Source organism: Oreochromis niloticus, unplaced genomic scaffold (genome assembly GCF_001858045.2).
Source record: "Oreochromis niloticus isolate F11D_XX unplaced genomic scaffold, O_niloticus_UMD_NMBU tig00000457_pilon, whole genome shotgun sequence".
Taxonomy (NCBI): domain Eukaryota; kingdom Metazoa; phylum Chordata; class Actinopteri; order Cichliformes; family Cichlidae; genus Oreochromis; species Oreochromis niloticus.
The window spans coordinates 45,001-71,060 of NW_020327171.1; the positions used below are offsets into that span (position 1 = coordinate 45,001).

General features: G+C 43.7%; 1 protein-coding gene across 1 annotated transcript in view; it reads left to right on the forward strand.

Annotated features, from left to right (window-relative positions):
* The window catches only part of LOC109199814 (gastrula zinc finger protein XlCGF57.1-like), an 8,260-nt gene extending 6,199 nt beyond the window's left edge, over positions 1–2,061 (forward strand). The window contains exons 2-3 of the mRNA XM_025904242.1: positions 1–975; positions 1,339–2,061. The exon at positions 1–975 is cut by the window's left edge and continues 547 nt beyond it. Coding sequence (XP_025760027.1) covers positions 1–974 — 974 coding nt within the window. The 3' untranslated portion in view covers position 975; positions 1,339–2,061. The remainder of the gene's footprint in view (positions 976–1,338) is intronic.
* Positions 2,062–26,060: the final 23,999 nt, after the last annotated feature.

Here is a 26,060-nt window from a genome sequence, read left to right on the forward strand (position 1 = left end):
CACACCAACTGATCCACAGTGGAGAGAGGCCGTTCAGCTGTGACGAGTGTGGAAAGTCTTTTACCAGGTCTGGAAAGTTAAAAACACACAAACTCATCCACAGTGGAGAGAGACCGTTCAGCTGTGACGAGTGTGGAAAGTCTTTTACCAGGTCTGGAAAGTTAAAAACGCACAAACTCATCCACAGTGGAGAGAGACCGTTCAGCTGTGACGAGTGTGGAAAGTCTTTTACCAGGTCTGGAAAGTTAAAAACACACAAACTCATCCACAGTGGAGAGAGACCGTTCAGCTGTGACGAGTGTGGAATGTCTTTTACCGAGTCTGGAAGCTTAAAAACACACAAACGCATCCACAGTGGAGAGAGACCGTTCAGCTGTGACGAGTGTGGAAAGTCTTTTGCCCACTCTGGAAGCTTAAAAACACACAAACTCATCCACACTGGAGAGAGACCGTTCAGCTGTGGAGACTGTGGAAAGTCTTTTACCAAGTCTGGAAGCTTAAAAAGACACCAACTAATCCACACTGGAGAGAGACCGTTCAGCTGTGGAGACTGTGGAAAGTCTTTTACGCGCATTTCACACTTAAAATCACATCAACTCATCCACAGTGGAGTTAAAGCGTACACCTGTGATCAGTGTGGCAGAGCTTTTACTCACAGTTACAGCTTACAGAGTCATCTAGTTACCCACTCTGGCATTAAGGCGTACAGCTGTGACATTTGTGGAAAAACTTTCAGCCGGATAGGGAGCCGAAATACACACCTACGCATTCACACCAGACATGATGTGTACAGCTGTGATCAGTGTAGTAAACAGTTTACTACAAACACAGAGTTACGACGTCACATGTTTACCCACACTGAGGAACGACCTTATAAATGTGACCTGTGTGAGAAGACTTTTAAATCTCCACGTTACCTGAAAGCACACCAACAGATCCACACCAGAAAGACTCTACAAGTGCAGTTACTGTGAGGTATGTATTTATATTTTTATCTTGTCAGCCCGACTGTTTGAAACAACTCTGCTCATCAAAGTGTGTTAGCATGTTAGCAATTCTACTGCATGGAAAGGCAGCTCTGAATGATTATTCAGACTCTAATCACAGGTTTTTAGGGATAGTGTTTGAGAATTGTGTTATTGTTATTGTAGCATTAAACTAGTATTACTTTAATGTTTTTACTCTTATCGTTTTTATAGCACATTAAATTGAGCTGAGTGTGATAATGTAAACAGTAAAATGTAATTGGACTTTGGCAGAGATGCTCTTTATTTCAGGTGACGTTCAGGATAAAAATGTTGAAGGACTGACTTACACTGTCTTTGTGTTTTTGTTTAGAAGCAGAGCGACACAGATGGATCAAGTTCTCAACCCTGTCATCGCTGTGGGAAAGACTTTTGTTGTGACCTTTGTGGAAAAACTTTAAGTCATTGAAGGACTCTGAAAATACATCAACGTAGACACACTGGAGACAAAATGAACTACTGTAAAGAATGCGGGAGAGGCTTCACCACTTCGAAGGACTTCAAACAATATGAACTCCTTCACAGTGGCGTTAAAAAGCATGTCTGCGATCAGTGTGGGTCATCCTTCATCAGTGCACATCAGCTTGAAAAGCATAAACGAGTCCACACATGAGAGAAACCATACAAGTGCAGACACTGTGACAAAACCTTTTCACAATCATGTGATCATACTAAGCATGAACGCAGACACGAGACAAGAGAACTTCATCTGTGAAAGAGTTTGAGTAATCTCAGTTCATACTCCACTCAGAAACGATTCCATGTTACAAATAAACTGTTACGTCTTGATTCCCGCTTTTACGTTAATCTTGTAAATAGTACATTTGCATAACGACTGAAACCGGCCAATGAATGAACAATGGGCTGTGAGGTCAATTTCTTCATCATTAATATGCAAATTCTTATGAGCATTGATCAACAACCACTGGTCAATGGCCATGAGTACCATTCACAGAGTAAAAATTTGCATAATGATTATGAAGTTTACTGTTACCAATGTTCAAAAACATTTACTAAATTATCTTCTCTGTGCAAACATCAGCGTGATGCAGGACTGAAATCATTGCCGTCTCTGGATCACAGTGAATCTGCAGAGACAGAAAGATCCTCTTCTGGTTTCAGGGTCAGACTTAAACCCTTGAGATCAGGCTCCACAGAGTTCAGGTGGAGTCTTCTGTAAAGATCTGATGAGGCACCTATGAATGAAAATGTGCCTCTTGTTACATTTTAAGCTTTCTAAACTGTTCTACTGTAGTTTTTGTGTTGAGTGGTTCGCTTTGTTCCAGCAGTTTAATTAAGAAATCTGTTTCCTGTTATATTTTTATTGAATGCATTGATCCATGTGTTCTGCAGGTTTTTTTCAGTTTGTTTGTGTAATGAAATCCTGCAACAATTAAACCAAAATTTTATACGTTAAATGAAGAAATGGTTTACTGACAAAGAGTTTGAGCCGTGATGTCATTTCCTGTATATCAGAGCAACACCTGAAGTGACCAGTGTTTAAAGTCAGTCAAATTTTTGTGTCAACGATGCTTCACTACGTTATCTGCTAACTGTTAGGGTGTAGAAGGACCAAACTCCCAGGGTGACCAGTGGCAGGAGCTTCCTGATGCAGAGAGTTGAGTGTGGGGGATATAAAAGAGAAGCTGAGGCATCCCAAGGTTAAAGCTGGCATAACTGAACTTTAATGTTTGATGTGTGTTTTGGCTCTCCTGCGCGCAGTAATCAATAGCTTAAACACAGCAGAGCTTGATATAAAGACCTGGGTGACAACTAACTTTATGCTGCTGATTATACTTGGCCCTAAAATACCTAGAAATATGGTATCTAACCAGATACTTGCTCTGGATGGCATTACCTTGGCCTCTAGTAACACCTGTTGCGAAATCAGTTTTGCCCTGGTTCTTCATTAGTCGAGGGATCCAGAAACGGCACCGGAACTTCAGTAGTTATTTTTACAAAATCTTTATTCATCTTTATTCATCTTCATTTAAGCATGCACTTCTAGAAGGGAAGACGAGGCCGGTGTCCCTCTGAAACAATCTTCACCCCTTTGTTAGTTCCACCCAGCTTTATAGAGGCGACCCCATCATAAATCCCCATGTGTGCTGCAAAGTCTGTGTCTGTGTCTATGTGCACGAGCACGTGAATGACTGTGTGTGCGCGTACCCGCGTGTCTATGTGAGTGCTCGTGAGTGACTGTGTGTGCATACCTGGTATGTGCGTGCACGTGAGTGAGTGTGGATATAGGTGTGGGAGTATATCAGTTAAGCACTGTGGGTATGTCTCTTCCTAGGGGCCATAAATACCATCTCCCCTCCAGACCACAGTTATCCAGTTACAAATCTACTTCTAAGCTCACGACACAATCAGGCCTTTATTATATTGAGGGCAGTGTCAGTGTCTCTACAATAATTCTACATTCTATCTTAACACATGTCTAAACTCTAAAATAAGCTAAACATTCCTACAAATCCACCTTTTTATCTGCCCCATGGCAGATAAAACTACACTAAATCTTTCACCATAATGTTTTCATACTGTGACTCCCCATTTCCCAAAAGTGGCAACATGGTGTCTGCCTTTGTATCAGATTCTCCCACAGCACGATTGATGAGTCTTACGAACAAGGCTCTGATACAAGGCACACAACGACACCCACACGTCGCTAATACTGCAGTAAAAACAGACAAAGAAACCATAATTAACATAATGAAACCTTTCCATTGCCCAAAGACAGAGGTCATCCACGCTTCCAACAGGTTATCCACTCCCGAATGCTCATACATCGTGGTGGACAACGTCTTTAGGCCTTCCAGAGTTCGGGTCACAGAGCTGCCTGGAGCTGTGTTATTTAAAATAAAAGTACAATACATATCCCCAAACATCGCGCAAACGCCCCCTTTTTCTCCCGACAACATATCTAACGCCATCCGATTTGTACTGCCATTAAAGATGTTGGACCCAACTGATCAGCAGGCCCTTCAACCGCGTCCCTGGTAAAGTTCGCCAGTCTCATTACATTATAGTGCACGTAATTGATACAATCCACATTCTTATTTGGAGTTACTGGAAAGAATGCAGAAATTATGGGAAGCTTTTCAAATCCTTCAGCAATTTGGTCTGCTACCTTAAATTCATTTAGGCACACTCCTAGGAACCCCAATAGCATCTATATATGTTGGTGATCCTATTGTAAGGTCAAACGATCCTGATGACTGTTTAGCCAACACATGACGTCTGCACGTGGCTGTCAGTTGAGCGGTGCCGGGCTTAGCCAGCCGCATCCCCTTTTCTCCTACTAAAACGAGAGGTGCACCTATACGTACCATGGCACAGAGACCAAAAGTCCCACTAGGAATTCTAACATACAATCTGTACCCACCACAATAATAATACGAACCAGCACGTGCCCACAGGCCTATTTCAGTGCCGGTGTCTCTTGACAGCTTTCCTCTGACCAGGTACGTAACAGTGCACCAATCAGCATTAATCTCCCCGGCCTCATGCTCATGTTTGTCAGGGAAAAACACCGTAGAGTCGAAACACGTGTAGTTGGCTCTTCTCAGTGTGAAAAGACCAAGCACAGTATCATTACCTATTGGTGGAGACAAACTTGCTAACATAGTACAATTACCTTCAGAAGCCGCTTCTCTGGTAAGTCTGAGCATGCACTCAAATCCCCACTGGTCTTCGGGATATAAAGGAGCTGGTTCTGTGAAAAGATGTGGGCGGGCAGGTGCGCACGCCACACAATCTGAAACATTCTGTTCCCTAGCATTTTGGATGAGCCAGTCTAGCCATAAATTGCTCTCACGATAGCCAGTGGCCATTGAAATGAGCTGTTTAGCTTTGAGTCTTGTATAATCTACCTCAAGTATTTGTGAGCCCTATTCTGAAAGTGACAATGGTGGGGGAGGTGTTAATTATTTCAGCCACATCAGGTGCAGAATCTCTAAAGTTAATTTTAACCAGACCGTATGGGTCCTTCCCTAAGACGTCTACTCCTATGAATAAGTACACCACGGATCGAGCGGGCCACACAGTGTCACGCCAACCATTCAGTGAGAGGGTCAACGGGTTCTGCCCAGCTGAGAAGTCCCGCTGAAACCCAAGCTTCTGCCACGTGGTGTCCTTGTACGGGCGCCACGTGCCAGAATACTCCACTATGGTAGACCAGTACTCACACGGGCCCTTCCAATAAGCGTGATAGGGGTAGCCAAGTGTGGCAGCACGAGGTGGAAATAAAGTAAATACTCTTCACAGTTTTAAAAAGACAACGCCACCCTGGGAATTTCACCCAGAGAATACTGGAAGTAACAGTAAATCACCAAAAAGGCACTTAGGTTCGCTATACTCAGTACAGAGACGAGGTTCAATGATAAACAAATTAACAATTTATTAATAATTATTTAAAACACCATATAAAAGCACAATCATAAATATTCATATACAAATATGCTTAAAAAGGTATTCAGAGCTGAGGCTTACCAGTGGAGGGGCAGGGATGCCACACACAAACTAAAAAAGAAAACACACCAAGACACAAGTGCAGCACACTATCACACACACACACACACACACACACACACACACACACACACACACACTAATAAACTAAACAAGGCAGGTGTGTACACGCAAAGGATCCCACCACCAAGGCACCCTAGTCTCCTCCACGTCGGCGCTCCGCATCTGAATAAAAGAAACAAAGAAAATTGTAATATATCACAACAAACTAATGTGTAGCGCTGGGGGATAACCCAACTGCAGGACCACACTGGTGATCTACAGCTAGAAAAAGGGCCTCCCACCAGTGGCGTAACAAAAATCCAAACTACAAAACAAACAACAGTAAAACAACATACAATCTGGATAAAACTCTAAAATCTGGAGCAAACGGAATCACCGTATTGCTCCAACTTGCCGTCTGCACGACTACAAGTTAACGGTCAATCAATATGCACGCCAGCTGACTCCCATAACCGGCGGGCATATGGCCGCTGTCCACGCCGACGTCCACAGTAAAAGCTGGCAGCAGCAGGAAAAGAAATCTCGCAACGGGAACAGACGGTAAAAGCACAGCAAAGCAAAGCAGCAGCCCTTCAGTTTGCGTAGCTTGGCGCAAAACTAAGGCCCACACTTCCTGCAAAGCATAATAAATAATTACTATAAAAGAACAACAGAAGGCAGAGAGCGTAACAGAAGTTGATTACGTACCAAGTAAGCCGTGTCATAAAACGTAAGCAGAATGGCTCAGAGGAGGCTTCTACAGCTACGACCTACAAACAATAGCTGTTTACCACCAAGCAAAGTAATATATACACTACAATGAGTAAACACCTACCAGCTGCGATGGAGGCTTCAAAAAAGTAACCCGCAACTAATCTCAGCAACACCAACAGGAAGTCAGGTGACCAAAAAGGAGGTCACAGGCAAGCGATCCAGGGACACTCGAATGGCCACTATTTATACTAGCGCCCCCTAATGCGCCAGGCTGAAAGTGGGTTGGACTGAGGGATAACATTCATCCTGCCACAATCTACCCCTCCTTTTTGCATCGTCGCCCCGACGATGGATTACAAAGACACCCAGGTTAATCCCAAGGCCTAAAAAATGCAGAGACAGCATGTACCCTAAGCTCAGAAATAGAGTTTGCAGCCCCTTGTGCCACCTCCCCAGTTGGTCTTGGGAGATGATGGATGTTTGAATGCTGGCCAGCCGTGGACCAGGTGGTTCTTCGCGCAACCAGATTTCTTGTATCAGAACTCGTAGAGGGAGCAGGAAGAGAGCTAGATGGAACTGGTGCTGCACTCGGAGTAACTGTACAAGTGGCTGGAACATCGGAAGTTCGGTCTTCTGGCGGGAGCAACAACTCAGAGCTACTTGGAATCACTGCCACTGGGCTGTAAGATGGTGAAACATTTACTTGAGGAGCTCCAATGCTCAGGAATAACAGGTCACTGTCACTTGATGAGTCATGTTCTGGCTCTGCGGATGATATTTCTGGTCCATGTGGGCTACTGCATGGAGCAGACCCTTCTGATGGTGTAGGTGCCATTACCACAGCCTTCAACAAGGTACGATGAACATGCTTCACACTGCTAGGATCATCTGCAGGTGCAATGGTATATACTGCCCCACCTCCTTTAGGTGCCTTCAGGATTCTATATACCGCTGGTTTCCATCGATCTTGGATTTTGCATCTCCCTCTTCCACTCAAATCACGCAGGAACACCAACTGCCCGTCGTTCAAGGGTGCTTCTTTCACATTTTTATCATGGTGCCTTTTTCTGCGGTCGGCAGCCAGTTGCAGTCGTTCCTTGGCTCCTTCCTGTACAACCTGTAGCCGGGCTTTATGCTCCTGAATCCACTCGTGCACATCTCCACTGATGGGGTCCGGTACTCTGCCCAACAGAAAGTCCACTGGCAACCTGGGTTCTTGCCCAAACATCAATAAGAATGGAGTTTCCCCAGTAGCCTGATGGGGAGTGGTGTTATAACAGTAGAGTAACTGGGGCAAACATACATTCCAGTCTCTTTTTCTGGATACTGGCAGGGTCCGCAACAAATTGTGCAAAGTCCTATTAAAACGTTCACACTGACCATTTCCAGACGGATGATAAGGAGTAGTACGGGACTTCTCAATACCATAAAACTTGCAGAGCTGCTGGATCAGGGAGCTTTCAAAGTTACGACCCTGATCGGAATGAATACGCGCAGGTACACCAAACTTCGAAAACCACTCAGTCACGAGAACCTGGGCCACTGTAGCAGCACATTGGTCACGAGTGGGGACAGCCAATGTATACTTGCTGAAAACATCAGTCATTACCAAGACGTTCTCCAGCCCATTCCGGGAGGGTTCAAGCAGGGTGTAATCAATGGCCAAGATTTCATTTGGTCGAGAAGCCAACAAATGTCCCATGAAACTTTGAGCTGCTGGTTGGGTGTCTTTTGCAACGTTCACATCTCTGACACCAGCGAGCTACCTCAGCAGACATACCTGGCCAGTAGCACCGTGAGCGGAGAAGCACTAGGGTCCTTTCCACCCCTTGATGGCCGTGCTCCTGATGAACATGAGTCAGCACCTGCTCAATTAGTGCACTCGGCAGCAAAAGCTGAAGTACCACCTCGGCACCGTCAGGGCGATGAACCTGACGATACAGAACTCCATCCCTTTCAATCAGACGATCCCATTGTCGTAGCAGCACCAGAGCAGGTGGGGCAAGCTGCTGCCGCTCCTCAAAGCTGGGTCGCTGCTTCCGTCTCCAGAACACCAGGATCTCTTTTATCACTGGGTCGACCTGTTGGAGGGTATGAAGATCAGGAGTAGTGAGATGGGGCAAAACTGTAATGGCAGCTTGTGATACCTCAGCTGGTCCCAGCCGCAAGGCTTGTTGAAGAGGTTCGGGCAAAGCTGTACCAGGAACCATGGCTTTAATTTCCTGAGGATCAGGTGAATGCTGGCGAGATAAAGCGTCTGCATTCTTATTACTCCTTCCTGACCTGTACTTTAAGTCAAAGTCAAACGAAGCGAGCTGAGCTGCCCAACGCTGTTCAGTAGCCCCAAGTTTAGCAGAAGACAAGTGACTAAGAGGATTGTTGTCGGTGTAAACAATACACTTGTTTACACCGACACCGCTTCTGTCAGTCTGCCCCAGGGCAGCTGTGGCTACAACCGTAGCTTGCCTCCACCAGTGTGTGAATGTGAGCGTGAATGAATAATGTCATTGTAAAGCGCTTTGGGTGCCTTGAAAAGCGCTATATAAATCCAATGCATTATTATTATTATTACTTGTGGCCCAACAAGTACTCTCTAAACTTCTCAGTCATGGCCCACTTAAGTGCCAAAAACTCCAGCTTCATTGAGCTATAATTTAGCATATTGCGCTCAGTAGGCCTCAAACCCCGACTGGCATAGGCTATTGGCCTCACTTTACCTCCCTGCTCCTGGGAGAGCACTGCCCCTAGGCCACCATGGCTGGCATCCACTTCTAAAATAAAAGGCAAAGAGAAATCTGCATAAGCAAGCACCGGTGCTGTTGTCAGTTTAGTCTTTAATGCCTCGAAACTTTGAGCACACTCTGCAGTCCAGTTCTCCGCTACACCATGCTCTGACCTCTTCTTTGATTTTCTGCCTCCCCACTGTGCCACCAGTCTATGCAGAGGTGCCGCCAACTTGGCAAAACCCTCTACAAAACGGCGATAATAGCTGGCAAACCCAAGAAAGGAGCGTAGTTCCGAAACAGTCTTAGGAGGCTGCCAGTTAGCCACCACTTCCACCTTACTAGGGTCCGTGGAGACGCCCTGATCGGAGATGACGTGGCCCAAGTAGCGAACCTCCCGCTGGAAAAAGGCACATTTGGCAAGCTTTGCTTTCAAGCCCTCCTGCTGAAGCCGACCCAGCACCACATCCAGCCGCTCAAGATGTTGCTGTACTGTCGATGAGAAGATTACAATGTCATCAAGATAGAGAAGCAGAGACTGGCACTGTTGATCACCGAAAAGACGTTGCATTAGTCTCTGGAAGGTGCTAGGGGCATTACAGAGCCCAAATTGCATTCGGTTCCACTTAAATAGGCCAAAAGGAGTACAGAAGGCAGTCTTGGGCCTATCCTCTTCCGTAACTGGGACCTGATTGTAGCCACTTGCTAAATCCATGGTGGAAAACCAACGGGCACCAGTCAGCGCATCTAGGGATTCCTCAATGCGCGGCAGGGGGAATGCATCTTTCCTTGTCTTGTTGTTCAGTTGCCGATAATCAACACACATGCGCGGGCTGCCATCCTTTTTCTTGACGAGCACAATGGGAGAAGCATAGGGGCTGCTACTCTCTCTAATCACCTTGGCCTCTAGTAACTGGTTAATATGCTCTTTCACAACCTCGTACTCTAAAGGGGGGATGCGCCTATAACGCTGCCGCACGGGGATATCATCTAAGAGCGGAATGTCATGGGAGATCAAGTTAGTGCAACCCAAATCAGTGTCATGAGCAGAAAAGACCGAGCTGTATTTCTTAAGGAGAGACCTCACCTGTCCCTGTTCCTCTGCTGACAGTTTAGACAAATCAATCCCTTCCATCTGATCCTGCACAGTAGGAGTGGCGGTGTGAGATGCCATTGTGGCTATGTTAGGGGGTATTTCTGTCACACCAGCAGGCAAACTGACCACATGAACATCTTCCAGGGTCCCTATAACGGTCCTGGGATGAAGCAAGACCGCCGTGGTCCCTACATTAACAACTGGTATGTATGCAGTACCTCTAACCACTCGAACCAATGCAGGGGACGCTAAAAGTCCAGCAGGCAAGTTAACATCATTAGGTTCAAATAACACGGTGGCACCTGAATATTGCTCAGAACAGGTGGCGGCCACTATTTTCATTACACCACCCGGAATGCAACATGCTCACTTACCTCTCACTCTCACATGGCCAGACAAATCCAGTGGGGCTCTTATACTAACATCATGGCACTTTTGCAGCGCATGCACAAGGGGTTTAGGGGCCTCTGTGACAGAGCCCAAACTAAACAATGCTTCACCATGTTGCCCAAAAAGCTCGTGGTAACACTTCCGAATGACATTCATCCCCAATACACCCGGAACCGTGGAAGGTCCTGCACCTGGAGGATCTTTAACGATCAACACGCCACACTGTGGAAGAAACTTATCACAGAGCTCGACACTTAGCTCGATATAGCCAAGGTAGGGAATGGACAAACCATTAGCCGCTTTAAGCTGCAACCAATGACAAGCTTGGAGACGCTCTTGACCCCAGGACTCAAAATGCTGGTGGAAAAAGCTTTCAGTAATGGTAGAGACCATGGACCCCGTATCAACCAAACAAGGTACCTTTATACCGCCCATGTCCACATCTATATGCGGACAGGATGAAATTAATTTGGAGACTGCCTCTGGACCATTAGAAACAACCCTTGAGCCAATAGACACCCCACCCGAACTGTGGCTCGGCAATACGGAGGGTGCTAGTTTTCCGAAGCTGTATTTAAAGGAGAGTGCCTGCGATTATGCGGAGGGGCCTGCGAAGGAGGCCGGGAGCGAGGAACACGTTCCCCATCACACTCTCGAGCAAAATGTCCAGGTTGCTGACAACGTCTGCATATAATGGAATCGCTCCGTCCTGAGCGAGACATTCGATGGGGGCCCTGCAATCGAGCAATGCTCTGAGTGAGCTGATTAAGTTGCTCCTGTTGGCGCTTTAACAATTCCTTCATCTCACTCATCTCAGACAAATGGGTGGACTGGGCTATTCCTGAAGGACCGCTATGGACCCCATACTGAATGCCATAGACAGAAGGAACAGAACTGCTTCTATGTCTAACGCCACTAGGCAACCCTTCACGTTCCCACCTAATAGCTTCCCCTCTAATCTCTAGCAATGTCAGTGTTGGCTGCCTCCTTACTAGCTGCTTTAACTCCCGCCGCAAGGTACTGTCTAAGACCTGTTCAACAAATTGATCTCTTAATAAAACGTCAGCATTGGGCATGCCATTGGGGGCACTCGATTTAACTTTTTCCATAAGACCCAAGAGAGCGAGGGAAAACTCTTGCAGTGTCTCACTTTCCTGCTGTTTTCTAGAGAAGAAAGCTTCCTGCAATGCTACATAGGAGTCTGAACAGCCATAAAGTTCTTGCAATATAGTGATTATCTTAGCGGGATCAGTCCTCTCTGCACTAGAGCGATATTTGATCTCCTCACGTGCTTCCCCTTCCAGGTGGTCAAACAGGAAAAATGCTTTATCAGCTAAAGACAAATGACGTACCCTAGCACAAGCTTCTATTTCTTCCAACCATTCATTCAACCCTATACCTGATTTTCCTCTAAACATAGGGCATTTTCTGTCACGGGGCACAAAAACTAGTCTCTCTGCTACAGAGACAGTAGCAGTTGGGGGATTAACAGATGATGCAGTTGAAGTAGAAGGTGTAGCACTAATACCTGACCCAACAGCCCTCTCCTGACGCAGCCTCTCATTGTCTGCTTTCAGCTGCGCGATCAAGTCCCTGAGTTCCTGTAACACTTCCTCCATCTCTGTAACACAGCTGTGGAATCCCACACCAAAGTAGCTGCTGCTTTGCTTTTATCCTGTACAAAATCAATTTAAAAAATAGTTTACGTTACACCAGATAATAAAAAAATAAAAAGGAACACACGTCTCTGTTTTTAAAGAGTATATCCTGTCGACAACGCCAAGTTTGTGGCAGCACGAGGTGGAAATAAAGTAAATACTCTTCACAGTTTTAAAAAGACAACGCCACCCTGGGAATTTCACCCAGAGAATACTGGAAGTAACAGTAAATCACCAAAAAGGCACTTAGGTTCGCTATACTCAGTACAGAGACGAGGTTCAATGATAAACAAATTAACAATTTATTAATAATTATTTAAAACACCATATAAAAGCACAATCATAAATATTCATATACAAATATGCTTAAAAAGGTATTCAGAGCTGAGGCTTACCAGTGGAGGGGCAGGGATGCCACACACAAACTAAAAAAGAAAACACACCAAGACACAAGTGCAGCACACTATCACGCACACTATCACACACACACACACACACACACACACACACACACACACACACTCACACTAATAAACTAAACAAGGCAGGTGTGTACACGCAAAGGATCCCACCACCAAGGCACCCTAGTCTCCTCCACGTCGGCGCTCCGCATCTGAATAAAAGAAACAAAGAAAATTGTAATATATCACAACAAACTAATGTGTAGCGCTGGGGGATAACCCAACTGCAGGACCACACTGGTGATCTACAGCTAGAAAAAGGGCCTCCCACCAGTGGCGTAACAAAAATCCAAACTACAAAACAAACAACAGTAAAACAACATACAATCTGGATAAAACTCTAAAATCTGGAGCAAACGGAATCACCGTATTGCTCCAACTTGCCGTCTGCACGACTACAAGTTAACGGTCAATCAATATGCACGCCAGCTGACTCCCATAACCGGCGGGCATATGGCCGCTGTCCACGCCGACGTCCACAGTAAAAGCTGGCAGCAGCAGGAAAAGAAATCTCGCAACGGGAACAGACGGTAAAAGCACAGCAAAGCAAAGCAGCAGCCCTTCAGTTTGCGTAGCTTGGCGCAAAACTAAGGCCCACACTTCCTGCAAAGCATAATAAATAATTACTATAAAAGAACAACAGAAGGCAGAGAGCGTAACAGAAGTTGATTACGTACCAAGTAAGCCGTGTCATAAAACGTAAGCAGAATGGCTCAGAGGAGGCTTCTACAGCTACGACCTACAAACAATAGCTGTTTACCACCAAGCAAAGTAATATATACACTACAATGAGTAAACACCTACCAGCTGCGATGGAGGCTTCAAAAAAGTAACCCGCAACTAATCTCAGCAACACCAACAGGAAGTCAGGTGACCAAAAAGGAGGTCACAGGCAAGCGATCCAGGGACACTCGAATGGCCACTATTTATACTAGCGCCCCCTAATGCGCCAGGCTGAAAGTGGGTTGGACTGAGGGATAACATTCATCCTGCCACACAAGCTTCTGATTATTACACTCTATATCTACCATTGGATTATAACCTACCCAGACATCATATCCCCGCCATGAACTGTTTAAACCTTTACATTTAATGACAGCACAAAGGTCGAATGTATACGAGGTAGTGGACCCTTTAACGTGGTCCAACTCTATACCGCCATAATAATCAAAACACTCATCTGATTTACCTGTTTCACTACGTTTGGTTCGCTTCGCCGTGGCCTGTGATGGTGGAGTCGCCGGAATGGATTCGGGTCTGTCTCTGGGCAATTCACTTATGAGAAAAATCACAGTTACAATAACAACAATTATCACACCTAACACTACTGTTTCTCTCAAATTCCCCCTCACCAGCCTAGAGAAGTTGACATGATATAAATTTAGATAAAAGGCTTGTCTGTTTACATCTTTTCCCACACAGAAGGCTTCTCTGCAGAGCATCAAATCATTTGTGCTGTTCACAGAATCACAATTCCATCGCTGGACTTCCTCTGCGCTGTCACTTTTGGAGCTTGGCACGCTCTCTCCATCCCTCGATTCTCACGTTCCAACGCTGCTGAAGATTTTAAGGCAGAGCACGTCGTACACCTTAGTTGTCTTCCTCAACGTCGACACTCTTTCATTTTATTTAAAATTTTGCTGTGCAGAGTCTCCTCATGACGATCTCCTGCGCGAGGTCTGCTGTGCTGAAGGTGATCTCTGATCCTCCTGAAAACTCTCTCCTGGCCTCAGCTCCCATCTTGTAGACGATCTCCTCAGTCACTCCTTCTCGTCATGGCACCTCACGACATCTACAGATTTAAAAATAACACTCCTCTCCCCACATGGCTTTCACCATGTGTCAACTTCCCAATGAGACATAGAATGTTGCACAGTCTCCCTAAAACAATCTCCAGGGTTTCCCACTTGGAGCAGCCATACTCCAACCTGTAACCCTGTGTAAAAACATCAGTCAGCAAATAAATGTTTAGCTTGTCTAACTCCCAGCTCCACCTGGAGCCTGTATCCTGGAAGACAACGTCTGTTAAATCAAACTTCACATTTTCAACCGACTATAGATCATAAGAATAATAAAGTATTCAGCATAAAAGGCAAGTATCATGTGCAGGTTTTCTCAAATCATCAGATCACTATTATTGCCATAATTTGTCCCAAATCATGAATCATCCCAATTTAGTCCACAATGTAATCGGTGACTTTCCTTAAGTTTATCACTCCACTCATTTTTATCACTATGAGCTCAATAGTGGCCAGCTAATGAGCCCCATATTAAACTATTCCATAAACACTGCATCTCTTATTTGTTTTCTCATGTCACTTGTCTGTTTTCTGCTGAATCCTCTACATGCACTCTTAGGAAAACAAACATTAACAGCACAGATGGACAATCTTGGTGGTCAGGCGCAGGTCGACAGGTTCCAGAGATGCTGTAAGAGGTCATAAAGTTAAGCCTGCTGTAAAAGGAATGACACTGATTTCAACACAGGATGTTTCTCACACTATTTTCACTTCTCCCCTGTAATAGTCAACATTTTCCCAAGAACACAGTGTAATAGCATAATCAACATATAGCCTGTAAACACAGTTCCCTTCACTCATAAACCCAGTAATCCTGTAGTAGAAAGAACATTAACCATTAGTGTGTCCTGCTGTAACTCACATAATCAAACACATGATTAACTCTCTGCTGTAGAAAAGAAATGTAAATGTTAACGCTGCGCACAAGCCCATGAATAACACACCTCTAATAGATTGACAAACACAGAAAGTGGCATTTAAAAGGTTAAATCATCACACAACCTAGGATGCTGCTGTCATCTTCCTACTCCTGTAAAAGAAACACACATAAATTCATCCACCCTTTTGTCCTGTCTAGGTGGAGGTTAACCTTGAGTAGTGGTCAAGTCTTATCAGCTATTGTCAGCTTTTACCAGTCAGTCAGTTTTTTTTTCTCTCACTCATTCATTCATTCATTCATTTTTTCTTTGCTGATAGTGGAAATTATCATCGCATTTTCATTTCCACCCACAGCAAAATGACGTCATTTCAAAAAAAAGAACTTTAGATCGGATTATCTCGCTGAATCCTTTTTGGGCAGGGACTCTCATTTTCCAATTGTCCCAAATCAGCGGCTTTCTCCAGAGCCCATTGTAATTTTTGGAGAAACTCACTCGCAACGGTTTTCTCGACGTGTCGTATAGCGCTTTTAATTCCCGTCGTGCAGATCTGCTTAAAGAAAAGAAATTCACAAACAGAAATCAGTGCACTGTTCAAAAACAAAAAATAAAATGAAAAATAACAGATAAAACTGAAAAACAAAATTAAATAAAAATACAGAAGCCTGGTCTTAGGACTCATCCCAGAATATTATTTTTCTAATGGGTGAAAACACACCAAATCTAAAACTTGGTGCCATGGTACAGCCTTCCCCATACATCAGAAACAAAAACAAAACAAAACAAAACAAAAACAAAAGATCTGCTAGTTTTATTCATTTAAACTCTGGCTGCAGGATTCTGTTCATCCCTGTTATCCTGTTCCCCAAAATAATACTAATTCAGTCGTCTATGTATCACTTCTCAACCCACTCAATAAACCAGACAGGATGATGGTAACAGTATTTCCTACTTAAAATTGTGTTTGATCCTAATGAGCTTCATTGCGTGTGTGTGTGTTAGTCGGGTTAATACATTTTCTATTTCTGTGTGTCCTTTTATGTACCTTCCCCCTTTTTTCTGAAACAAAACTCTGTTCACTCCAAATTTTGTTTCAGAAACATCTAAATGAAAATCTCTGTCATAGTCAGGCACAGCTAAACCCCAAATGCTTGCAGGTTACCATTGGCAACCACGCTGTGTGTTATTAACCCCTTCTACAAATATCCTCTTTTGATGTGTAACACTTTATGTATGATTTTGTATTCTCTGTAGTGCATATCATGTGCATGTGTGGTGTTGCCTTTCCATTTTCTCTAACAGTACTCTTGCATACCTCAGTGCTTGTCTTCCTCCCCCTTTTGTGGTGGTCTGGACACTTTGTCAATCCTCCACTTCAAGGCAGTCGTTTGTCTCCCCAGATTCCTTAACCCAATTTGATTCCCCACACTAAAACAGCCTTCCTCTGTCCTCACCTGCTCCTCTCTCTCCATTCTTCTCTCCCACTTTGCAGTCCAATGACAGTCAGTTCTCTTCAGTTTTGTCCCATGTTTGCTCCCACGGTCTCTTCCATTGCCATCTTGCTCCAAACACAGCAAGTGTCAAACTCCAACAATCTTCTCAAAGGTCCTTCACACACAGTGAAGTTGCAGCTTGCTGGAAACGCATCTCCATTCATCCAATCAAGATGATGGATCTTCTCTTTCTGATGCCGTTTGCCCAAAGTGCTGCTGGACCTCTCTGCTCAGGTCTCTGGTATTGTCTCTCAGACTGCTGTCCACTGTTGATGTTCATCCTCATGCTTCTGGTAGTGCACTCTGTGTCTTCAGGGAGAGATTAGCTTCCTTGGAGCTTGCTTTTTCAGGATGAGGACGGGAAGCTGCAAAACAATTCAGCCAAAAATGCTGGCTGGGTGTTTCTTTTTTTATTTCTAATGATCTCAACCTATAACTTTCTTCCGACTGCCGCCCGTTGAGAATTGATCCAGGTCCGTTCCCCACCTGTAATCGACAGACTGAGAGACTTTCATTATTCACTGTGACTGGATATGTTTTCATCACTCCTAAAGCAACACATCTCCGCTTATTTTGTTTTGAACTCTACTGACTTTAAACCCCAACAATGAAATTTTATTTGTTCTTAACCACAAACACAAAAAACTTCTTGATGTTGTTGTTAATTATTTTCACCCACAATACTCCAAATTATGTTTTCTTTCTTTCAGCAGGGGAAGAAGATGACCTGTAGTGTCACTGCTTCACCCAATTGGAGACAATTTCCCATTCACACTTCCACACTTTTTATTTTTCTTTGTTTTCATTATTTTCTTTCTCTTTTTTCTCTTTTCTTTTACCCCATTGTTTCACACGCACACATTAACCTGTTAACTCACTCCTCCAACCTCATTTTCCTTTCAGCCCAACAGCTCTCATACAATCAGCAAACAAATTCTCCATTCATCCTTGAGTACTTGGTCACCTTTAAATGTCACTGTTAATTTTATCAATTTATTTATCATTACTTTAACGCTAATCCACTGTTTAGTTTTTCTTTAGTTACTTTAGTTCATTTTCTCCTATTTGATCACTTTGATTTCTTAACTATCATTATTTCACAGAAAATCAACAAATCTACTTTTTCTCCCTCTTTTGTCATCAAGGAATTCACACACACACACAGGCTGGTCACTCGCCCCCACCTTTCTTTCTCTCTCACTCACACACACACATTTTACTCCTCCTTTGTTCCACCTGTGACCCCGCCCCTCGAGGCTGGCTCACACACACCTCATGCTTCTCGCAGTCCCATTCAAACTTTCTGCGAGACACCTTCTCTGCTGACACAGGACAACGCCCTGATCAGCACAAAGAGCGGGTGCCGTCCGCTCTTGTACACCTCAAGCTAACTAGGACAATTAGGCTCATGATCTTCAGATCGCGCCACATTTGCCTCACGAATTATTCAAACTGCGCCACGGACTGGATACCGCAGTTTCTCTTCCCCATAAAAAATAAAACCAAATTAAACCCCCCAATTGACTTCACAGTTTGCAACAATTCGCGACACGGCCTCCTGCCGCGATTTCTGCACACCACAAACACACACTTTTAGACCCAAATTATTTTTGTTACTTTAATTGACTCCCGTACTTCAAACGAGACGCCGACTCTAACGGCGCTTTCCACACACACAACGCAATTTACTAACGCTGCAGTCAGTGGGGTGAGCCAAGCCGTCGTGCTTTCACTAACGAAGCAACTTGCCCCCACTCTCATGCAGGTTATCAACCGCGACTAGGATCCAACACCTAGCTTTAGTTATTTAAGGCGTCCCCGGTCCCCTAGGTAACCACCCTGGATCTCCTGTCCCACAGGTCCTATCCCCGCGTCCGAGAATAGGTGGGCAACCAAGCCCGGAACACACACAGCCCTAAGCTGGCGACGAGGCCTTCCAGCCCCGCTTTCTAACTAATAGTAACACAGGTGTCCTGCTTTAACGCACGGAGGACGGATCACACACCGCCACTTTTTCCTAATACTAAGACGGATCACACACCGCCGCGTATGAAACACCGATTCTATTAATTACTAACTAAGACGGATCACACACCGCCACTAAAACGGATCAAACACCGTTTCTTTTAACTACTGAGTGAAATTACACTGAGATACGCTCAACTTGGCGAACAGATAATTTAGACTTTAAACAATATGCACGGTTCGAAAATAAACAGGTCGTGCTTACCTTTTAATCATGTGAGCTAGCTCTCTGTTCGCCTCGTTTCACGATCTCAGCTCTGCCAATTCATCCTCTCTGGGCCTCGAGCGAATCCCAGGGTTTCGGCACCAAAACTGTTGCGAAATCAGTTTTGCCCCGGTTCTTCATTAGTCGAGGGATCCAGAAACGGCACCGGAACTTCAGTAGTTATTTTTACAAAATCTTTATTCATCTTTATTCATCTTCATTTAAGCATGCACTTCTAGAAGGGAAGACGAGGCCGGTGTCCCTCTGAAACAATCTTCACCCCTTTGTTAGTTCCACCCAGCTTTATAGAGGCGACCCCATCATAAATCCCCATGTGTGCTGCAAAGTCTGTGTCTGTGTCTATGTGCACGAGCACGTGAATGACTGTGTGTGCGCGTACCCGCGTGTCTATGTGAGTGCTCGTGAGTGACTGTGTGTGCATACCTGGTATGTGCGTGCACGTGAGTGAGTGTGGATATAGGTGTGGGAGTATATCAGTTAAGCACTGTGGGTATGTCTCTTCCTAGGGGCCATAAATACCATCTCCCCTCCAGACCACAGTTATCCAGTTACAAATCTACTTCTAAGCTCACGACACAATCAGGCCTTTATTATATTGAGGGCAGTGTCAGTGTCTCTACCATAATTCTACATTCTATCTTAACACATGTCTAAACTCTAAAATAAGCTAAACATTCCTACACACCTTGGAGTAATATTTGACCAGGACATTAAACAAATATTTATGGCTGTGTGATGAACCAAGTTGAAAAAGCAGAAGGAGTCACAAGAATTATTAGAAAAACAAAGTTTTCATTCATTTAACCCAAATATTATATTTATAAAAGTAATCAATGTTAAGCTCATAAAAAATGTCAAAGAAACAAAACTGAACTCAGGCAAAGAACTGCAAACTTAACAAACCAAATGACTGCACAAAGAAATATAACTGACCTAAACAAACATAACTGAGCTAAACATGAAATGGCACAGAAGGGTAAATATATTGTCTGATCAGACCACTATGACACACGAGGAGTTTTTCCTTTCCAGTCACCTTTCTCACTCACTATGTGTTAACAGACCTCTCTGCATTGAATCATATCTGTTATTAATCTCTGTCTCTCTTCCACTGCATGTCTTTATCCTGTTTTCCTTCTCTCACCCCAACCGGTCACAGCAGATGGCCCCGCCCCTCCCTGAGCCTGGTTCTGCTGGAGGTTTCTTCCTGTTAAAAGGGAGTTTTTCCTTCCTACTGTCGCCAAAGTGCTTGCTCATAGGGGCTCATATGATTGTTGGGTTTTTCTCTGTATCTATTATTGTACGATCTACTGTACAATATAAAGCGCCTTGAGGTGACTGCTGTTGTGATTTGATATATAAATAAAATTGAATTGAATTGAAATGAAATTTAAAATGGGTGGACAGGCTGCACTCTCCCATAGACCTGTCACAGCACTGACAGCCTAGAACAGCATCATTGAAGTCTTTGTTTCTCTCCCGGAGTTATGAATCAATCCTCAAAAACTAGTCCCTTATTTCCTGAGTGGGGCAAAACTAGCATAAGCCAGAGAATAAGCAGCAGTGAAAATATCTGCACTGACAACGTGCCAATAAACTACAGTCATACCACATGTAGGAGGACCTGCAGTCACTGTGTTTAAAGTGGACATGAAACAGTACCTGTATTAGGTTTTATTTGAGATGTTCACATGATGTGATCATCACTCTTTTATGCAATATTAAGGTGTGATTTAACCACAAGTCTCTCCTTTTCCCAGCCCAACAGTTTACAACATAACAGGCCCGTGTGCAATCAACCCACCTTTGTCTACAACATGTCTCAAAGCCTCTGTTTGCTGCCCTGTAATCTTTGTGCCCCACAGCTTTTAACTGAACTCTGCTTGGATTTTGCCTTTTTGCTTTTTTTCCACCTCCTGGCTTCTGTATTCCTTCCCTGATCTGAAAGACAAAATCAGATTCATCTAAAACTCAACACTTCAACACCGACCTGCTGGATGATTCACTAACAGCCACTCTCTTCTCTGGCCCTTCGTTACACCTTTCCAAGGTCCCCAGATCTTATGGGGAATATAAAACATCACCACTGCTGATTAAGTGTATTTCTAATTAGTTAGTTTCTAATTAGTTGAGTTAGTTTCTTAGCACGTCACTACAGCCCCCTCAGACTGTGTTTTCTGCCGTCTAAAGATAATATTGATAGTGTGTGGATTTACAGAGCTGGAGACTTTCTTTTTGCCGAGGTCATTAATCATGTCAAACCGCAGACACGCTGACAGACTGAGAAGACCGCTCGTGAAAACGACCAATCTGTGGATCCACACACGATGAACACACAGAGTGGAGTCTGTAAACAAATCTAACAGTTAACCTGCAACACAGGGTCACGTGCCTCCCTCAGTTGGGAACTCTCCTAAAATAAAGTACTGGAACGCACCGCGCGCTTTATGGCAACTTGGCTCCGCCCCCACACGTTAGTAATGTCACGTAGTGTCGGGTCGTGGGTTTTGTCACACCAGCCCTCATACTTTCACAAACACAGTCGCTCTGTGTGAATCAAACCGCAGGTTCACAGTGTGCATTCAAACAGCGCTCAGAGTCAGTGTGTTCATGAGGAGCAGGAACAGCAGAAACAGCGTCATCCTCCTGTAAACACGCAGAAAACCGGCTGAACGTCCCGTTAAATTAAATGTGCCAAACTTTGAAATGTTAAATGAGTCATTCCACCGAATGGGCGCCATTTTCATCCCCTGGAAATTATATTTATAAATTCTGATGAAGATTAACTGTAAAACACATTTTCTTATTAAGCAAAATGTCACACATATTGATCTGATTGAAAATTTAAGATATATGTTGTGAAGGAATAATATAAGAACTGCCTTGAATACTGAAAAAAAACAGTATTTGTCACCTGTCCTCATTACATCTTAAAATGAAACATATTGAATACAATCCTAAAGAAATGTTGGGTTTTGTGCATTTTGTGGTGACTGCATTTCCGCTCTATGCATTGCATAAATCTTTGAGTCTTGAATCTTGAATATTTCCATAGAAACCTATAATAATTTTGTTAAATATACACTTTAGTCATGTCCCTGGGTTTTCACCCAGTCCTGTTACCCTAACATATTATCCCGTGTAAAAAATGTGGAACATTGCAGAAGTCACATGCACAACAGGAAGTTGCATAAGGTGAATCTTTTAAAAGCCATGCAAAGACCAAAAGTAGGTTTTCTCATTTATTTGATATTTTAACTATGGCTGAATATCAACATACAGCCCCATTACCTTAATGATATCTGAGTTGTTATTTGATTATTTTAAAAATAAAATGTTGGGGAAAATCATTAGATTGTGCTCACTGTCCTCATACTAGCAAGGATGCCATGTGGCTATATTGCAAACTGTATGCTAAAAACTCACTGCTATTACTTTCAGTCCTGTTACTCATATAAAGAGTAGACTGAGTACCAGTTACAGGAGTGAGTAGAGTCAATGGATTAAATGATTTATTAATGTGAATATTTGCTGATTTTACTCTATTTACCTGATTTTTAAGTTGTACAGTTGAAATTACTCGAGTTGTTGAGATTTATGTTCAGTTTCGTGATATAAATAAATACTGATATGAAGTCAATGCAAAGGTGGAGAAAGACACACCATAATATCAAGGAAAGAAAAGAAACTGAACTGCACCTTGTTACCCCTCGAGACTTATTGGGACACATATATGTGCAAAATGCATGAGAATCTGGGTTGTTGTGCAGAAGCTTCACCACTTGAAAGTGATGACTGTCGATCTGGATGATCTTGTGAAAGCCATCACACAGAAAACAAACTGCATGTACGGAGAATGTTCTGAGTGCAAGGATCTCTCTTCCCAGTCTCCATCCAGTACAATGCAGAGAGTCAAGTGACTTATCTCCAGCAGGCAGTAGTGGATTAGGAGCACAAGAATGACCCCAGTGGCAAAACATCCAAAGTAACAATCAAAAAAGAGACGAGGCTTGAAAGCACATGAAGACTTGATTCATGTTGACCTCTGAAAATGAGCTCTGAAAATATAGCACAGAGATACAAGCAGTCCACTTCAGAACATCACACCAGCACACAGATGTGCTTTATATACATACATCCTCCCATCCAACGTCCTTCTGCACAGTGTCCCCATCAAGACTTAAGGGCCCACCAGCAATCTGGCAGCACTTGTCACCAGTGCTCAATTACATGCAGAGGGCACACTCACAATCCACTTTTGCAGTGATGCTTTCAATAGAGACAGAGAGGGAATTGTTTTATGTTTTCTACTGAACTGTTCAAACTAGTATTCACTGCTGGGACATGAAACGGCGAGCCACAGAAGGGTCCACTGGATGGTGTGGGATGAACCCTCAAGAGGACAGCACAGAAATAGCACCAACTGTCTTGTCAGCAACGGGAAATTTCAGATGCTGCAGAACTGTTTACTGTGTGGCACAATTTTATATGAGTGCTTGATGTTTGTTGTATATTAGCTGCTATGACAACTCAGATTCCCTCTGGGATTAATAAAGTCTCTTTGATTCTGAAAAGGCAGAAATGGCAATCAAGTTGTTTGAAGCAGTTGAGAAAGCAGTTCAGGAGATGGCTAAAGATGGGCCATCAGTTCCATCCACTGAGGACACATCAGGCAGTTCTCATTTCCCAAGGAGAACTGACATACAGGGACGTCAGCTGCCAGTGCACAGCAAAACAAATTGTGACCTGTGAGTGCTTTAACCTCCTAAGACCTGCCGTCCACATATGTGGACATCACATTTTTGGTTATTTTGACCAAAATACTCAATTTTGCTCTACATGGGGCTGATATCCACTTACGAGGACATTATACTGCTACTGTTCTATCAAAATTTCAAATGAATATCCTCATTTGTGGCTCTCATTTTTCTTAAAAAACAAAAAGTATACAAAAAAGTCTGGAAATTCTTTGTTTTTGCATTCGTCAGGCCCCAATATGCAGAAATATCAAAGAGAAATTAAAAATGCATGTCGTGGAAGAGTTCGGGTCTTAGGAGGTTAATACAAAGCATTTCACATTCAATCAACAGACAGCACCCACAGCCACAGAGATTGTGGCAAAAAGGTCACACAAGTTTGTTTTCACAGAAAACTCCCACACACGTGCACACTAACATCCAAACACACTCAGGACATGTTCAGTACTGTTACCCAATATTCATTCCTTGTTACTTTCTGCAAATATGTTTGGTTGAACTTTCATCCAGTTGGTTAATAAATTACATGATAATTAATTTGATAAGCTTGAGGTTTGTGTCTACTTGAATTGATAACTGTGCCTCTGGATAGATATGATTTCTGCTTATATGGGGCGATCGTGGCTCAAGAGTTGAGAGTTCGTCTTGTAATCGGAAGGTTGCCGGTTCAAGCCCCAGCTTGGACAGTCTCGGTCGTTATCTTATATCTGTAGTTAAAGTAGTTGAATTATGTTAACTGCTGTAGATCATATAATATCCTTTAGTCTAGATTGTGTGCTCTGTATGTAGTTTTAGTTTGCATTATACTTCTGACTTAAAAGAGTGTGAAAATCATTAGATCTATTGGATTGACCTGTATTACTCGACACTGTTGAATGTGTTACACTGTTTCTTGACATTTCATACTGTTGAAACATGAAGAGAATGTTGTGTGCAGGAGACCTTGTGTCTAGGAAAGGAGAGACGGACCACGTTCCATACCCCCACCTTTACAGAGAGCAGAAAAACAAGGAGCCGAGGTCATAACTTAGGCGCCGGGAGAGAGAAAGAATGTGAATGTTTAGGCTTTTACGACTAGGTGGGGGCCACTAGAGGCTATAAAAGGCTAAGTGACCTGTCACCATTTTGAGTTGTATTATTGTATTATGTTGTATTATAAATACCAAATGTCCATATTGGGCTTTCCAAATTAATCTGTTCGCTGAGTTGCACGAATTTTCACATTAAAATTGTCGGTGTCTGGTTTTCGGCGCAAGATACTAACAACATAAGTTGAGGCTGAATTCCAGTGTGTCAGATGAACTGCTTCTAGCAAGATACTAATAATATACTACGTTGAGTCTAGTTGCAGCCCACGATACCTTCCACATTTAACTTTGTCTAAGACTGGCTTCTGTAGCAATAAGATATTAGAATCTCTTTCGGAGATGCGGCCGTAAGTTCAGTACATTGAATAGAGGTTTGAAGCTGGTTTATGGTGCGGTTGAGCCCCCGTTGATGCGGCCATAAAATTAGTATAAAATTAAGGTAAAGCAGATACTGGCTTACGGTGCGGTTGAGCGCCAGTAACGCGGCCGTAGGTTTTGGTTTATGATGCTCCGGTGATGCGGCCATAAGTGCAGTGAAAGGGGTATCTGGCTTACGGTGCGGTTGTGCTTCAGAAATAGTTCTAAATTGAGCTCAGAGGTTTCTGTGCATGTTTCCGCCGGTGAAAGGCGCTCTCTGTGTGTCTTACTGCTGGTGAAACGCGCTGTGTGTGTGTGTTTCTGTTGGTGAGACGCGCTGTGTGTGTTTCTGTTGGTGAGACGCGCTCTGGGTGTGTTTCTGTGTGTGAAGCATGAACACAGTGACAGTGACGGTTGATGTGTGAATAGGAGGACATTAGTGTGAAGAAAATGCTTTAAGATCAAAGGTTGACGCCTAGTGTACCTGTGGAAATTAATTTTGCCCTGGGGTTGGCTCCCCCACCGTACATTGGACGCGGCGTACGGACCAGCGGCGTCTGGAGGTCCAGGCTTATCACCTGAGAGCTGAGGGCCCTCAAACGATAACAGAATAACACTGAAACCGCTGTGTAATCACGGGTTTACATTTATTCTGGAATAGAACAAGAAAATGCTTTGACATCTAAGGTTGAGTTCTATCATAAGTGAAAGATAAGAAAGGTTGAAGTCCTCGCTTCAGTGGTTGAAATTGTTGTGTGCCTGTCCCCTGACGAGTGTGAAATTAAATAAAGAGGGAATTTGGAGCCACATAGAGATAGACGGGCATAATTGGGTGTATTACTCTGTGGTGTAATAAAA